This window comes from Panulirus ornatus, chromosome 37, assembly GCF_036320965.1.
Source record: "Panulirus ornatus isolate Po-2019 chromosome 37, ASM3632096v1, whole genome shotgun sequence".
NCBI classification, from domain to species: Eukaryota; Metazoa; Arthropoda; class Malacostraca; order Decapoda; family Palinuridae; genus Panulirus; species Panulirus ornatus.
The window spans coordinates 17,594,988-17,613,230 of NC_092260.1; the positions used below are offsets into that span (position 1 = coordinate 17,594,988).

Here is an 18,243-nt window from a genome sequence, read left to right on the forward strand (position 1 = left end):
CCTTTGCCTTTGTACAATAGCACTATAATGCATTCCGTCAACCCTCAAGCACTTCAAAATCATCCATACATACATTGAATATCCTTACCAACCAGTCAACAACAAGAGTCACCCCCTTTCTTAATAAATTCAACTGCAATACCATCCAAACCCACTGCCTTGCTAGATTTCTTCTTCCACAAGGCTTTCACCACCTCTTTTCTCTTCACCCGACCACTCTCCCTGACTCTCTCACTTCACACACCACCCCAACCAAAAAACCTTACACCTGCCACTGTATCATCAAACATTCAAGTCCTTCAAAATAATCACTCTATCTCCATCTCACTCCATTACTACCTGCTATCATTTCCCCCCCTTGTCCTCTCCACTGATGATCCCATTTGTACTCTTGTCTTTCACACATCATTTACCTCCAAAACATCTTTTCAATCTCCTTATATATTTATTTATTTATTTTGCTTTGTCGGTCTCCTGTGTTAGCGAGGTAGCGCAAAGAAACAGACGAAAGAATGGCCCAACCCACCCACATACACATGTATATACATACACGTCCACACATGCAAATATTCATACCTATACATCTCAATGTACACATATATATACACACACAGACATATACATATATACACATGTACATAATTCATACTTTCTGCCTTTATTTCTTCCCATCGCCACCTTGCCACACATGGAATAACAACCCCCTCCCCCCTCATGTGTGCGAGGTAGCTCTAGGAAAAGACAACAAAGGCCCCATTTGTTCACACTCAGTCTCTAGCTGTCATGTAATAATGCACTGAAACCACAGCTCCCTTTCCACATCCAGGCCCCACAGAACTTTCCATGGTTTACCCCAGATTTTTCACATGCCCTGGTTCAATCCATTGACAGCACGTCGACTCCGGTATACCACATTGTTCCAATTCACTCTATTCCTTGCACGCCTTTCACCCTCCTGCATGTTCAGGCCCCGATCACTCAAAATCTTTTTCACTCCATCTTTCCACCTCCAATTTGGTCTCCCACTTCTCCTCGTTCCCTCCACCTCCAACACATATATCCTCTTGGTCAATCTTTCCTCACTCATTCTCTCCATGTGACCAAACCATTTCAAAACACCCTCTTCTGCTCTCTCAACCACACTCTTTTTATTTCCACACGTCTCTTACCCTTACATTACTTACTCGATCAAACCACCTCACACCACACATTGTTCTCAAACATCTCATTTCCAGCACATCCACCCTCCTCTGCACAACTCTATCCATAGCCCACGCCTCACAGCCATACAACATTGGTGGAACCACTATTCCTTCAAACATACCCATTTTTGCTTTCCAAGATAATGTTCTCGACTTCCAAACATTCTTCAAGGCTCCCAGAATTTTCGCCCCCTCCCCCACCCTATGATTCACTTCCGCTTCCATGGTTCCATCCGCTCCAGATCCACTCCCAGATATCTAAAACACTTTACTTCCTCCAGTTTTTCTCCATTCAAACTTACCTCCCAATTGATTTGACCCTCAACCCTACTGTACCTAATAACCTTGCTCTTATTCACATTTACTCTTAACTTTCTTCTTTCACACACTTTACCAAACTCAGTCACCAGCTTCTGCAGTTTCTCACATGAATCAGCCACCAGCGCTGTATCATCAGCAAACAACAACTGACTCACTTCCCAAGCTCTCTCATCCACAACAGACTGCATACTTGCCCCTCTTTCCAAAACTCTTGCATTCACCTCCCTAACAACCCCATCCATAAACAAATTAAACAACCATGCAGACATCACACACCCCTGCCGCAAACCTACATTCACTGAGAACCAATCACTTTCCTCTCTTCCTACACGTACATATGCCTTACATCCTCGATAAAAACTTTTCACTGCTTCTAACAACTTGCCTCCCACACCATATATCCTTAATACCTTCCACAGAGCATCTCTATCAACTCTATCATATGCCTTCTCCAGATCCATAAATGCTACATACAAATCCATTTGCTTTTCTAAGTATTTCTCACATACATTCTTCAAAGCAAACACCTGATCCACACATCCTCTACCACTTCTGAAACCACACTGCTCTTCCCCAATCTATATATATTTATATATATATATCCCTAGGGATAATATAAATATATTAACCTTGGGGAGAGGGGAGGAAGAATACTCCTCATGTATTCCCTGCATGTTGTAAAAGGCAACTAAAAGGGGATGGAGTGGGGGGCTGGAAATCCTCACCTCCCATTTTTAATTTTCCAAAAGAAGGAAGAGAGAAGGGGCAAAGTGAGGATATTACCTCTAAGGTTCAGTCCTCTGTTCTAAATGCTACCTCCAGTGACAATGCTGCATACCCCAAAAGTGGGATAACATCTATGACCCTGAGGTCATGCTGGTAGGCTTCACTGAGAAAGGTAATCACAACAGTGATATCCATCATGAAGTTCAGGGAAATAATGAATTCAGATGAATAAAGCTCCTTGCCTAAGGTGTAAAAGTGAAACATGGATTTCCAAATTTATAAAAGTGCTTCTTACTTTTTTACTTTACAGACTAGGTTCATTCACCAATGGAAGCCAAATTTTCCATTCATATCCCTGCCATACAGAAAACTTCACTGTACCCAATACCAATCATTCCAGTAACATCTTTATTCAAAATATCACAGCACATCTATACACCTCTTCCATAGTCTACATTTCATGCTTGTACCTTATATTGTACAACATAATATCTTTTTGACCATCTTATTATCTGCCATGCATTCTGGACAACCATATCATCTGAAAATGCTTTAGTCCATGTGTCTCTTCTGTCTTCTTCACAAAACAGAATCTTTTCACATTTTCATTCTATCTACCTTCCTAATTACAACAATATAAATCATCCATCTCTGCTCTTCTTTGTTTTAAGCTATTCTGACCTGTATATATCACAGTCTCGTAGCCATATATCAAGGTTTGGGATGAATACTCCTTCATGTGAGCTTCTTGCACACTTTATGATTAAATTTCCTCTATTCACCAGACCTTTCAACATTTCATTAATTTTTCATCCTTGCAAAACTGTTTTTTACCTTCAGCTTTCCCACTACCATCCTCACTAACCTTCAACCATCCTTACCAACCTATATTTCCAAATGTTTGAAGTCATCCACAACTTGCAGTTCTTCACCATGCGTACTGATCTGACAATATGATGATCTATCCTCTTATCTACATCTCTGATGCCCATTCCCTTTAGGAACACCCATCAAGGGGGTGGCCACAGCAAAAGAAAGTCTTCACTTGTCTTTACATGTATCCCTTGCATACACCATTCCACACAATATATCTTAAAAAACCTAGCCTATTATTCTTATTACAATCACTCTCAGCACCCTCCTTTTCATCAACCTGGTCCACTATTCTATCCAACTCCTCTGATTTAGCGGAAAATAGTGTCATCTGTAAAGAAAACTGCAACAGCTTCCCATCTGTTTCTCCATGGTTATCACACCACAATCAACCCATCTTGCCCTCATCTCAAGTAGTTCCCCATCCACAAAAAAGTTAAATATCAAGGTGACACCACAAAAATACTCAAAACAGAAGTTTTAATTTCATTAAAAAATAAAACATAATTTCTTATCCATTTTTGTACCTTTACTAAGTAAAGCATTTCTTGTTATTAAGAATGACATATGAAATGGTAACACACACAATGAATTTAAAAAAAAAAAAGGAATTCCCTGATGCCAGAAGAACAATGTTTTTTCTTTGAAAACGATAATCTTTCAAATCAGTCTGAACTTGGTATACAAAAATTTTTCTTTAAACCCCAAAATTATTTAAGAATATTAATAAAGATAAAAAGTGTAAGAAAGAAAATCAACTAAGATGATATTCATTTACATTCAAAATTTCATCAAAATGCTCTACATTCTCATTTTCAAAAAGGCTTTATACATACCAATACTCTTCTCCATCATGGAATACTTTTGTTTTATTAACAGAACATCTGCACAATATTAAAACAGGCAGTTGCTTTGATAATTATAAAAAATCTCAGTATATTTCACAGCCATTTTTAGACAACAAAAATCTCAATAACAGTGTGAAACTCCCTAAAATAATCATATAAAAACTTTTGGTCAGGTAAAGTTAAAAAAAAAAACTGCAAGGAATCTGTTCTTAACCATCATATTGAGAAGATATTTCAATTACCTTTATATGAGTCTGGGTTACATTTTCAATGGAAAAAATTATAAAGTATGACAAAACTTACCTTTTCTGCATAAGATTTCCTTCCTAATAAATAAGTTTCCAAACAAAACTATTTACATTTGTATACCTGAACTTATGGGTATTAGAATATTTACATTTGTATACTGAACATATGAGCCTTAGAATAATTACAAACCATTATGACTAGCATTTATGAAAAAATTTGTTTTTCTGCTAAAATCTATGGGTGGCCATAAAAAACTGCTTTAAATATATGCACTCATGCAATTAACTGGCAGTCAGTTGTCGTTTTTTTCCTGATTTTATAAAACCTATAAACTCTCCTAGCAAATCACTAACACACAAAAAATATTTCTCCTACACTTCTTAGAATCCTAATTTCTATTTCCGATGTTTTCGTCTTGCTCCCTGAGATTTGGAAGCATCTGAGGGAATATAAACCTTCCCACCTTGTAGTTCTGGATTACTATTGACCGTGGACAGTGCTTCTAGATGAGTCATCACATCAACCACTTGTGATTCCAATTCAGCTATTTTCTGTTGAGTAACATGAAATCTTGTAATGGTAAAAAGTCTGTGTAATCACTTCCTTCATATATATATCATAAATGACATCTCCTTACACTAATCATACAATATGACCCATCTATACAATATGACCCATATTCTAAGTGTGGTGGTGCACACACACAATGTTGTGCAAACAGTCAAGTTAGTCTGTCTCCAGTTTTCACTATATCTAAAATACAGCTTTTGCCAAAGATGTTTGCATGCCATCTTGGCTATTAAAAGCCTAAAATTTCAAAAAAGATCTAACTTGGAGTGTGAAGAATCACTTTAACCAACAGCCAAGAATGACAATTCAGACTGATGCAGAGAGTCTGTTAAACAACGATAGTCTAAAAAAGAGAGAGAAAATGGAAAACAGTTATGATATGAGACTGTAGGAATAAGTAAAAGCATGGAGGACCACTATATGTTACTTGTATGTAATAAGAGCCAGTAACAGTCACAAAAGAGCAAAAACATGTGATAAAAAGAGAAGAATATAATCTTTCATTTATATACGTTCACTATTTCCCACATGAATGAGATATCATACAGAACAGAATACTGAGCCTTACAGGATAAAAGATACTCCTTTAGCTCTTTCCTCTGCTCCTTTTTTTGGAAAGTAATACAGAAGGGGAAGATTTCCAGCCCCCCCCCCCCCCCCCCCCCCCCCCCCACTCCCACCCATCTTTGTCACTATTCATGATATGCAGGCGATACATGAACAGTATTCTTTCTCCCCTATCGCCCAGGATAAGGGAAATATAATATAATCCCTATCTACATCCTGGCCCCCCCCCCCCCCCCCCCCCCCCCCCCCCCCCCCCCCCAGATGTTTCACATGCCCTGGTTCAATCCACTGACAGCACGTTGACCAATTCACTCTATTCCTTGCATGCCTCTCACCCTCCTTTATGTTCAGGCCCCGACTGCTCAAGATCTTTTTCACTCCATCTTTCCACCTCCAATTTAGTCTCCTGCTTCTCCTTGTTCCCTCCACCTCTGACACATACATCCTCCTTGTCAATCTTTCCACATTCATTCTCCCCATATGTCCAAACATTTCAACACACCTTCTTCTGTTCTCTCAACCACACTCTTTTTATTTCCACACATCTCTCTTACCCTTTCATTATTTGCTCGATCAAACCATCTCACACAACATATTGTCCTCAAACATTTCATTTCCAACACATCCACCCTCCTCTGTACAACCCTATCTATAGCCCATGCCTCGCAATCATATAACATTGTTGGAACTCCTATTCCTTCGAACATACCCGTTTTTGCTCTCCGAGATAACGTTCTCTCCTTCCACACATTCTTCATCGCTCCCAGAACCTTCGCCTCCTTCCCTACCCTATGACTCACTTCCGCTTCCATGGTTCCATTCACTGCTAAGTCCACTCCCAAATATCTAAAACATTTCACTTCCCACATATTCCCTGAGTTTCATACAAGGTGACTAAAAAGGTTGGGAGCAGGGGGCTGGAAATTCAATCCCTCCTGTTCTAGTTCTCCAAACAAAGGAACAGATATGTGGGCTATGTGAGGATTTTTCCCTCTAAGGCTTAATCAACTGTTCTTGATGCTACCTCACTAAAGTGGGAAATAGCGAATATTTTCTTTTCCCTAGTGAGCCAGGTAGTGTCCATAACAGATGACTGCACCTTTGAAGGGAAAGGATCCTCATTTGTCTCATTCCTTTGTTCCTTCTTTTGGAAAGTAATGCAAGACTGGAAGATTTCCAGGCCCTCCCACTCCGGCCCCTCTTAGTCGCCCTCTTTGACACACATAAGATACATGGTCAGTATTCTTTCTACCCTATTCCAAGGGATATATACAACAGTGTTGAGACAGGGCAGTTTGACATGATTTTGCTATGAAGCAGGCATCGAAATTACTTCCGATTTTATAGTAACATGAGCTGTTGCAATATGACATAAGCCCAGCTGGGCACATACCACGGGGTGCTGATACTGCAAATGCCACGCTGCCCACAGCATCAGTTCTCTGTTTACATTAAAAAAAAAAAGGATGTGCTGCTTCCCACATATATATTTCTACACTTCTGCCCACTTGAACCAGTCACCACTATGCCTAAGCATCCAACAAGTACTCCTACTACAAGCTGACTGTTGGAGATAATGAACCTGAGCATGACTCTATTGCCTCGGCAGTTGTTTCCCATTATGTTGTTAATGCAAGAGCATCTGCACTATAAAGAGGAAAAGTGTATTATATCAGAAAAGCTTTATCTCAGGTGTCTGTTTCGAAGATGGCAATGTATCTAAGGACATCGACATAAGTGAAGATGGAGGACGCTCTTCCATTTAACTCTTTAACAGCCACACACACATACACACACAAAGCTCCCTATCCTAAGAATTTGAGAATTTCAAGATGAATGGAAAGTGCTTTTCTTATTAAACTATACTGGTTCAAACTATATTTTTCATATCATATTAGTGGCAACACAAAAAATTATATTACGTTTCTCAATATATCCTCACACAAAAGATACTGGACAATACCCTTTACAACAGTGAAGAAAAGCAGATGGCCAACCTCATACCTGGCTGCCATGCCAGAGTCACTCATAAAAGCTTTACCTCTAAAACCTTTCAGCTCTATAAAGGATTTCCCACACTAAAGTTCTTTCTATGACCATCTTCAATCTCTTCCTATATGACTTTCGATCAACTCCTACAGACTATGGTGTGAAAGTCTTTCCACATGCAGACAATCTTCCACTCACATCACAATACCCAGATATCATGCAAGCAACAAAAAACACACAACATCGTATCTCACAACTGGAAAAGTGATTCACCCAAAAGGGAATGTCTGTATCTCTAAAGAAGTCCTCAGTCACCCTTTGAACCCTAGACAGATACTAATCCAAACTGCAATCTCCAATCATCTAGCGTGGACAAACACAAAACAACTATTCCAGGCACTGCATGTGACCTTCATCCCCATAAAACAAACATTCTCTGAAAAGCAACAAACTAAAAGCCCTAAGAACACAATGCTGCCAGATTTGGACATGAAAAAGAATACTTTAATATCCTCTAAAAACAATTCATCTGCTCCACCAAAATTATACTTCACCTGCCTGACCATCCACGTTGTCTAAAGTAAATATAACACAAAACCACACAACACAGAACATTTACTACAGTCACTGGCAGTTTACCAACCAAAATAACCCAGCACTAACACAAGAAAACTAAGATCTTTCCAATAAGAATCACATATCAATATGCTCTGCACTTCCTTCTCTGCAACAACACCAAAACTTTCTCATCCAACACACTCCATAACTAATCACTAATCGTCAAGAAGAAACAAAAAGCTTAACCATGGTTCACACATTAATAATCTATACTCAATAATCCACAAGCCCCAGCAAACATAACACTGACAAAACATTGAACCATCAAGCACTAAATAACCACCCTCCCAACAGCTTTAAATACCACTCCACCAAATATATACACAACTAAAACCCTCCTCCCCAGACATATACTTTCTCATGTGCACTCTGAACACCTCCCCCTCTGTAACAATACAAACACAGCTTCAATATATCACAGAAACTGGGGCCAGAATAACTATAAGGCTAATAAGGCCTTAGGCTCTCGTATTTTTGGGCCCTCAAGCAGAGGCCTTGATCTTTTTTTATCATAAACCCTTAATCTTTGTCACAAGGTTAGTTAACATAATACATAACTGCATAAATATATAAAGTACATATATAGGCCCTTTCCCCCTACTAGACTTAGGACCCCTTACATCCTTAATCCAGCCCTGACAGGATGCTTCACACCACAGACGCATCTTACATTCTGAATACACAGATCACTTATTCCTAAACTATCTTGCACTCATCTCACAGAGGTATAAACATAATATCATCACATTCCTTAGCCTACTGTCCCATGCACTGAATGTGGCTGGCTTCCTGAAGGCTGCAAGAGCTTCAAAAAGGGGCCTCTACGGTAAAAGGTGAAGGTACTCAAAAGTCCTTCAAAATACATATTCCTTCTCTTTTTCACCTCTTCTTTGTCTCCACCAATCTGCATCTGCTCCCTTTACTGTCACTCCCACTCAGTCCCTTGTTCTCCTCACAATATTCATCTCTTTCTTCTTTTTTTACTCACTGAAGTTCAACAGATACTTTTTCAACCCTCTTCTGTGGCTTACATAATATTCTCTCATCCTCCTGCTACTTCTTGTACCTACTAATGACTCGCCCTCCTTCCCTGCAGGTACATCTTTTCTCTATCACTATCAGTTCAACTTCATCATAACACTCACTATCCCTATCAACAGGTACTTTTTCAACCCTCTTTTTTGGCTTACATAATTTTCTCTCATCCTCCAGCTACTTCTTGTACCTACTAATGACTTGCCCTCCTTCCCTGCAGGTACCTCTTTTCTCTATCACTATCAGTTCAACTTCTTTATCATAACACTCACTATCCCTTCTCATATGACCACCTCCCACTTTCTAAAAGCCATACAATTCATCACATCTAACAACAGCAAAAACAGAAAAAAGGTTTTGCCCAGTATTTGACATGATGATGTACCAGTAAAAAGTGGCAGCAACATAAGCACTGAGGAAAGATTCTGCATTCAATCCCTCTTCTCTTAATAAAGGTGAAGGTGCACAAAATATAGACTGAGGTAAGGAGCAATCTTTATGCTGAATTCTTCTTTCAGGTATATTCAATCAATTACTCTATACAATTTCAAAACTCAGCTATTCAGCAAACTAAGACAATTTACAATGAAACAAGAAACAAAAAATTACTATATATTTATCATGAATTTATCCTCTAGCTTACTCTCCCTCTACAAATAAAAACTGTTAGTTCTAACCTTATCCTTCTGCTCTAAAGTTGTCTGCAGGTTAACAACCTTTGAAACCCATTCTTGTTTACCTTGGCGAAGTGATAGGTTTAGCTGCTGCTCTGTTTCCAAGTCTTTTGTAAGCTGCAGTCATGAAATTAAGATATACTTCAAATCATTCCATACTTCAAGTTAACCAGTTATTCATGGACAATAAACATAAGATATAAATGTCTTGAATTCCCATACATAAATAATTCATTAAATAAATCTGAATAACAGCTCGCTAACAAAGTTTTTATGAAAGCTCCATAAAAAAGTCTTTGGAAAATGAAAATTGAATCTATATATTCTTTACATCCATCATCACCCCAATTCTAATTCAATGGAGTGGATCAGGCACATACAGCCTTAGCAACATTACTTACCCCCTCCTTTTTTTAACTGGATCAGGCACACACAGGCTTAGCAACATTACTTACCCCCTCCTATTTTAAGTAAAAAACAAAAATATTTTGAAATTAATACTCTATTCTATCTTATCACATTCAATCCATTTCTAATTTCTCAAAACACTCATACACATCTTCACCCCAGGTCCAGTGGGTTTAAGTGAAACATGAACTTCCACAACAATGTGCTTCTTTACTTTTACACTTAAATCTAAGTGAGACCAAAGTCTCTAATCATTCACACTACACATACAACATATCTACTGCATTTGATGTCATTATTCCTCTGTCATCCTCATCTACAATATCACTAATCTTAAATGTTTCTCTAACTACATCTATTCATCTCCTCTGCAGTCTAACATAATCCCCATCCTCAAGACACACACACACACACACACACACACACACACACACAAACACACACTGGATTGCCATTTCCCTTGTTAGTGAGGTAGCACCAAGAACAGATAAAGAAATATACTAATATACTTATAAACATATACAGAAACTTTCTATGTACTGTATTGATACTGTAACATCTATATACATCTTTAAGAACAAAGTACAACAAGCAATAAACTATCAACTATGAACGTTTGTATTTACTCATTCTCTTCTGTAAAATGCTTCAAATAAGAGGTAGATCCCCATTTACTCTCCATACACAAAACTAGGTAATTTCCAATGTATATGATCTCTGGTAATATCCACAACTAGATTTCTAAACCTAACTGAACAATGCAATGACCATCCACCATTTAAATATCCCTTCCACCCCTTTTCTACCTTTAACGATATTTACACCACTCTTCACCAATTTACAATGTTTCCTACATCTTACAAAAACTCTGCAATTCTAGCAACTTTTCATTCATACATATCTAAGGCCATCTTACCCAAAACTTGGGACCACCATTTTATATAAAAATAGAAACCTTTCTCATAAAAAACTGTCAACAAAAATTCTTACTTTTGTTAATTTCTGATTCATTTGCTGGAGCTTCTTGTCTTGAGACTGCTTATCTCGACTGACATTTGACAATTCTTGCTTAAGTTTCTTTAATTCTTCTGAAATAGTTTTGGTTTCATTTCTACATTCTTCTGCCTGTAATAAGGAGTTCATGGGTAAATGGAAGGAACTATTTAGTCAAAAGCACTTGAACAAATTGTAATTTTCATAATCTATAAGAATTTTCAATAATCCAGAAAATTAAAACAAAAAATCATAATCATAAGCAAGAAGACAATGGTATTACAGTTTACCTCTTGTATGGCTTCAGACTGTGCTTCAGCAATCTTACTCTCAAAATACTGCCTTTGAGATTCAAGTTGAGAAGATAGTAAGTGTGTATATTCAAGTTGTAATGCTGTTAATTTTTCTTCTCCCTGTACCATTTCCTCCTTTGTGTCTGCTACTGGAGATGAAAGCTCATAGGAAACAACCTGAAATAATGCAAGTACAAAATAATGAATGTAAAGTGTGCTATAGCTTATCAAAGGTGGCAATTTGGATGGGCTTGCTGGGACATTAACTAACTGCTGAAGAGAGGATAGTGGAGGGTATCTGTAAACACATCATTGCTATCATCCTTAGTAAAGCTAGCACTATGTGTAAATTAACTCATCTCTTGAAATGTTCAAACCAGACTCCTGTAAAGTTTTCAGTGGTAAATAATTTATCCAATTAACTTCATATATATTCAAGGAGACTCCTGGCTCTCTCCTGAATCACTACTGTATTCAAAGGAATTCTCCTCTGATCTTCAGTTCACATGCTTCAAACCCAGGTAGAAAAAACAAAAGTTTTGGTCTGAATGTACTGACTCATTAATGAGCACTATACAACTGGGTGTTGACATATCTTGAGAGGTAATGTTGCCATCCCCTTGTTAATATAGTGTTTTGTTACACTTGGTCTTTTTGTAACATTATGAGTTTCACTGTATAAGGAACTTTTTATTTTCTAATACTTCAAAATCTTTATAATCATTCTACCACACTTATCTATCTATCATAAATCTTGCAGAAAGAGGTGTAGCAAGTTTCCTTGAGGGAATAAACCAATATGTTCTGGTTTTACTTAGTGGTCTATGCAATATCTGTTTAAAAGCTGTGTCTTTATTTAAGAAGAAACATACAGGCCTCAACTTATCCAGCTTAAAATAATAAACTTCTGATCCAAGTATATCAACTGAGTTAAAATGAGTACTACACAGTTAGGTGTTGATATATCTTGACAAGTGATGTTGCTACCCCTTTGTTTATGGAGTGTTTTGAGACACTTGGTCCTTTTCGTAACAATATCAAGAGTATCTCCATGGAAGGAACTTTTATTTTCAAACATTTCAAAGTATCTATAATCATCCTACCATACTTACTCATCTATTATACATTTTGCAAAATGAGAGGTGTAGCAATTTCCTTGAGGGAATAAACCAAAATAATCTAGTTTTATTTTGTGGTCTATGCAACCTCCATTTTAATGCTGTCTTTATTTAAGCATTCATCTTAACAAAATTTTCATAATCCCTGGGGTAAAGGAAGAATTCTATTTCTGTATTCCCTGTGTGCTGGAGATGGCAACTAAATGCTCAGGTAGAAGATTAATGCCCCTTCCCATGATCACTGCAAATTTCTTGTGTGAATCTGCTGCCAGCAAAAGGCAATGCTCAGGTGGTAGTGTATGGCCCCTCCCAATACCCCAGCTAACTCAAGAAATTTCCATCCCCTACGTTTGAGACAGTCTATTAGGTAGTAGGCTGTTGATAGCACCCGCCCAAGTTGGTACTAATATCCTAACTGAGGAGCATTAAGGCAGTGCTCCACACCATCATACACCCTCCAAGTTAGGATGTTTGGACTGCTGGTCTTACTTTCTAGTCTTATCAAAATGGGACTACTGGGTCAGTCCTGCCCTCTTCTCCTTTCAAACACCATACACCTACTCAAACCACTTATTTTCTTTATGTAAGTTTTCTTGCCATTTCCTGTCTACACAATTGTTTTTAAATGTAATCATGATAGGGTCTAACAAACCTATTATGGCCTCTAGTCCCTGGCAACATGGGGTACTAAGAATCTCCAGGTTTCTGCCTCACTCTACTGCCAGTGAAAGGGAAGGCTCACACAGAAGTAGAACCTTCCATGACCTTTCCCTCTCTGATAGTCCAGCCTATTTTTCTATTCACTATACCAACATTTGTGGTCTCTCTAATAGCCTCTCTTTTGTTGAACACCATCTGTCTAGTGCGTCTCCTAATATCATAATTCTCTCTGAAACCCAGTTGTCCAATGATGTTCTCACATGCACCTTTTTCATACCCAACAATAATCTCAACCCATGATTACTTTTCAAAGGTGGTGTCAGACCTGATCCCAAAATCAACACACCTGTTGCACTCCTCAAAGACAGTGAGTCCCCAACCTTTGATGTTATCTGGCTCAAGGGATGTATCCCAGCTACCACATTTTTTCTTAAGTTTTGCCTCCTGCTCTCCTAATTCTAGAAATTTTATCTTTTTTTGACTATTCAAACTCCTGCCATGAGACTGTGGCATCCTCTCACCTCTTTACCTTGGAGATTTCAACATTCACCATAAGGAATGGCTGAATTTCTCTCATATGGATGGTGGGTAAATTGAAGCCCTTAAATTCTCCATTCTCAATGATTTAGAGCAAATTATTTCCCACCCCACCCATATTTCTGACTGCTTTGACTAGTCTCCTAATATTCTGAATATGTTCTTTACCTCTAATCCCTCGCATTGTAAGTACATAATCTTATCCCCAATTGGATTACCTGACCACACTCTCACAAATGTATATACTTTAACAGTACCTTCCCCTCAAACAGCCCTTTCTAATTATAAATGTTGGCACCTCAACAAAGCAGACTGAAATAACTTACAAAAATTCTTTTCTGACTTTCTTTGGGTAAATCACTGTCTCTTATGTGGTGATACTTATGTCTTGGCTAAACACATAGTAGAGGTTATTGTTGATGGAGGAAGCATTTATCTCCTCTTACTCTAAGACAACTTATTTTAATCCATCTTTCAACTGTCCTCTTTTGAGGTCATTCCAGCAAAGGATCAGACATACTGGGCTTGGAAAACTTTCCTTCCTCTGACTCCCATTCAGCATTCATCATTACCAGTACATATTGCAAGGCATTCCTTTATCTAATAATCTCTCCTCTTCACCAACTGGTAGGTTTTTTCTAGTCTTTAGCTAAGGGCTTCACTAACAGCTCAGGTGATAGGTTTACCTAGTGTTATATGCCATGCTAGCCACCCTATTGCTATTCAATATACAGAGTCCACAAAGAACACTGTCTGCCCCCTTATATTTTCAAGGCAATACACAGGTAAAGTTATTCTGGAAATGTGCATATGATGCTCTCAAGGTGAAATCATTGTACATCTGGTCACTGAAACTAATGTTTATAATGGTGTGAACACCAACAACCCGCCTCAAAGTGCCTCAGATTATCTTCAGAGAAAGATGTCTTTTTCTTACTCTTCCTGGCTGTCACTTCATTTCGAGACTTTTGCTTTAGGACGCTGTATTTCTTCCACCTGTGTTTCAAAGATGGTTGGTTCCTACCTTTCTATGGAGAAGAAAGCCCACATTCTCATCTAGAAGCAAAAAAATGTGGATACATGAGATTTCTAGGGGCACTGAGCACTCAAAAAGCATGAACAGGCTGCTGCTTCTTACAACACCTCAACATTTCTTCACCTCATCTAGGAGATCAAGATGTTATGAACCCAAAATATGGACCTAGAATACTTCAGGGACCTTGCCAATTCCATGCCCAGATGTCTGCAGATTGTAATTAAGGCTAAAACGGAGATGACAAAGAACTAGACTGTAAATTTGCCATTGCCTTTGAAAATGTATAGGGAGACAGACAAGATTGTTTTTTGTGAACACTATAATGCTTTCTATTCTACTGATCCCTTATTCAAATCTTTGTGCATTTATTGATTAATAATTATGTTCATACCATTTTCTTCAGCAGTTGTCAGCATTCCTGATGCTTTATGACATTATAACTTTCCAATTCCTTATTATATGACACTTTTATAAGTTTACTCTATATTCATCATCTTCAGAATAACTCCAGTGGCTATATCAATGAAAATTAGATACATCAGTTTCATTCACTGATGTTGCACTGTTCCATTTGTTTATATAATGAGCTATGTATCTATGCTCATGCTCTCAACATTTTCATCATATTTTTTCCCAAAGATTTCATGCATTACGAGTGACTCTTAACAATCAATTATATCACAAATAAGTTCTACCTGGATCACAATATTACATCGTATTCTAAATAAAATAGATTAAAAGATACACAGATGGAGAAGTTGAGACAAGAACATAAAGTTAGAAAGTGTGAATGCAGACTGCGATAAGCCATCTACTGAGGGCTTGTACAGCAATGGCTTATGCAGTATCATTTCGCAAAAAAATCATTAAAGTATTAAGGTACAAAATTTTAGAACAAATTGAGGCCTCACAATAGTGATAAGAATTGAAAAATATTCATATTCATAATTTACCACTTTGAATATTCTTTCCAATTTTCAACAAATATGTTTTATTGTAAGGTTTTCCATCACGATGCCTTCTAGAATAACGTCAAATCTAAATAATATTATATTCACATTCAACATTGTAAGAACTGGGAATTTTCTTTAGTCATATTCCAATTCCTTATGCTGTTTTATTACCAATAAACTTAATGGAAACCTGAGCAGTGCTACTTCAACATTGTGTGACACCAAGACCACATATATCGTGCTATCTCTCATTTCAATTTCCCTATACTGGTACTTCCCTCTGCACTCAGCATACCACTGAAATTTCAGGTAATATAACTCTAAAAGTTGAAAGATAGTTGCAAATTATAAACTGGTACTTCCATCTGCACTTAGCATACCACTGAAATCTCAGGTAATATAACTCTAAAAGTTGAAAGACATTTGCAAATCATAAAGAAGTATTGACAAAAGATACATGAGTTAGATGAATATCTACAAGGTTACCTTTATCTATACTTTGTCAGCCACACAATTATCCTTTTAAGATCATTTTCCTGCTCCAAAGAAAAATCTCAAAAGCAAATTATTAACTATAAAATCCTTGCATTTCTATTTCTTAATATTCTATCCACATTTTTTCATTTCTCCAACCTTATTTCTATTACCATTGCACTAATTTCATTTACATGGTGTACATCAAGTTTATAAAGGAAGGTAAGTTTTAACAGAATTAATTCTATAAGCACTAAACAAAGGTAACGGTCAGTAGGCAGCTAATGACCAGGGAGGTATATTACTAGTACTACCCGGCTGGGTATCAGAAGGGTTAGTGATGGCTGCATAGTGAGCCAGCACTTCAGTAGTTGTCAAGTTGCACTTCTCTGAACCAGGTAACTGTCTTTTCTTTCTGCCTCCTCCACACATGGACTACTGGCATTCTGCCCACAAACATACAATCCCTCCTCGTCACATATCTGACAACACTTAACTCATACAGCTCATTCTTCAACGCTAGATTTTTCTCTGGTGAGCACTATGTGCTAGTCCTGTCTTTTGGCAAAATGTTAGAAGCAATAGATAGAAGTAAATGGTAGGAACTAGGCAGGAGCATTGGGTGGAAGTAGTCAGTAGGTACATTACGTAGGAGCCACTGCAAACACTGTGCTAGACTTGCCCTCTGCCAATGGCCTGTTAAAGGTGAGGCACTAAAGGCTAAGAAATGGCACTTGAGTTCACTAGTTATGGAGCCTCTATTGCCATGGCCATTCCCTTGAGGGAGTTCAAGAAGGGAACAAAAGTCAGATATACAGAAGAGAATAGAACATGAGAGAACAGCATTAAACAAGGGTTCTTAATCCCAAAGGCTGGTAAAAGGCAGAGATACCCCAAGTCTCTTGTGCACAGTTACTGATATGCAATCAATCACTTAGCCATCTACATTCTCAACTTCTCATGTATCATACATATATATTACAAAAACAATCTCACCTTGCCATCTCCCTCACTTTGTAGTAAGCGATGAACATAGTTGTCCCTCACATAATCCCATACCCTGTTGTTGCCTACTTGTAATGCAAAGAGGTGGTTGGTCTCCACAAAGTGTCTGAAATAATTTATTTTTTTTGTTACACATTCTGCTAATATATGATATATGGATGAGGTCATACAGAATACAGGTTTAGAAAACCCATAAGACTGCTTTCCATCTCTGTGAGGAGTCAAAACAAATAGAATGCCCACCAGTGGCCTAAGCAGCAGGTATGCTAGGCCTTACTGTCAACTTATAGATGGTAAAACACAAACCAGGTTGAACTAAGAGTTCCTGAACTACTTAAAAAGTCATTGAGAGCTCCTACGAGTGTGGCCCTAAGTCTGAATGCTCCATCAAATCCTATCCTAGGGGTATATGAATTCCTTATGCTTTTATAACTTCTGAAGCAAGTGCTGTCATTTGACGATGTATTCTACCATCACTGATTCCATATGCTCACTTAAGAAAAGACAGGGATGGGCAAGAGGTTCTGTAATACTCTCAACCCTCATCTAGTTAGAATGAAGTCTTTCAAATTTTCAAAACCTGTTTTCTATCAAGCATTAAGGTCTCAAATTACACACACCATACTTTACCTATGAATGAAATATGTGTCGGGAGAAGATATCAAACAAAATCAGAGGAAATGAAAATCTGATCAGCTCCCAGGTTAAACACTATTAAGTGAACTGGTGGTTTTTAGCAAAATGTACTGACTACTGCCTATGCAAGTAAGTAATAATAGGAATAACAAATGTACAGTAAATTACAGGCACAGGAACAGCATAATCTTTTATATGTATGTTAGCTCCCTTGAAATCCATCATCCTGGCAACAATATCTAAATCATGACCTGCTGCTACTACATGTGAAGCAGCTGATTTGTGAGACTGATGGACTTTGATGTTACCTTCCATATAGGTGCCCCTTTTTGACTTACTGGGCAGTCAGACATTGATGTGTTCACAAAGAATAATGAAATGACTTTAAATAAGCAGAAAATTTTTCAGCTGAACAGAGTAAGAGATTTAAGGGTCTTCTGGCACCAGTCTCATGACAT

General features: G+C 37.8%; 1 protein-coding gene across 2 annotated transcripts in view; it reads right to left on the bottom strand.

Moving 5' to 3' along the window:
- Positions 1-332: 332 nt before the first annotated feature.
- LOC139760550 (BRCA1-associated protein-like) overlaps positions 333-18,243 on the bottom strand; it is a 158,272-nt gene continuing 140,361 nt past the window's right edge. For both annotated transcript variants that reach the window (XM_071683882.1, XM_071683881.1), the window contains 5 exons: positions 17,141-17,255; positions 11,364-11,543; positions 11,071-11,205; positions 9,676-9,789; positions 333-4,770 (listed from right to left, as the gene is read on the bottom strand). In XM_071683882.1, coding sequence (XP_071539983.1) covers positions 4,615-4,770; positions 9,676-9,789; positions 11,071-11,205; positions 11,364-11,543; positions 17,141-17,255 — 700 coding nt within the window. In that variant the 3' untranslated portion in view covers positions 333-4,614. The remainder of the gene's footprint in view (positions 4,771-9,675; positions 9,790-11,070; positions 11,206-11,363; positions 11,544-17,140; positions 17,256-18,243) is intronic.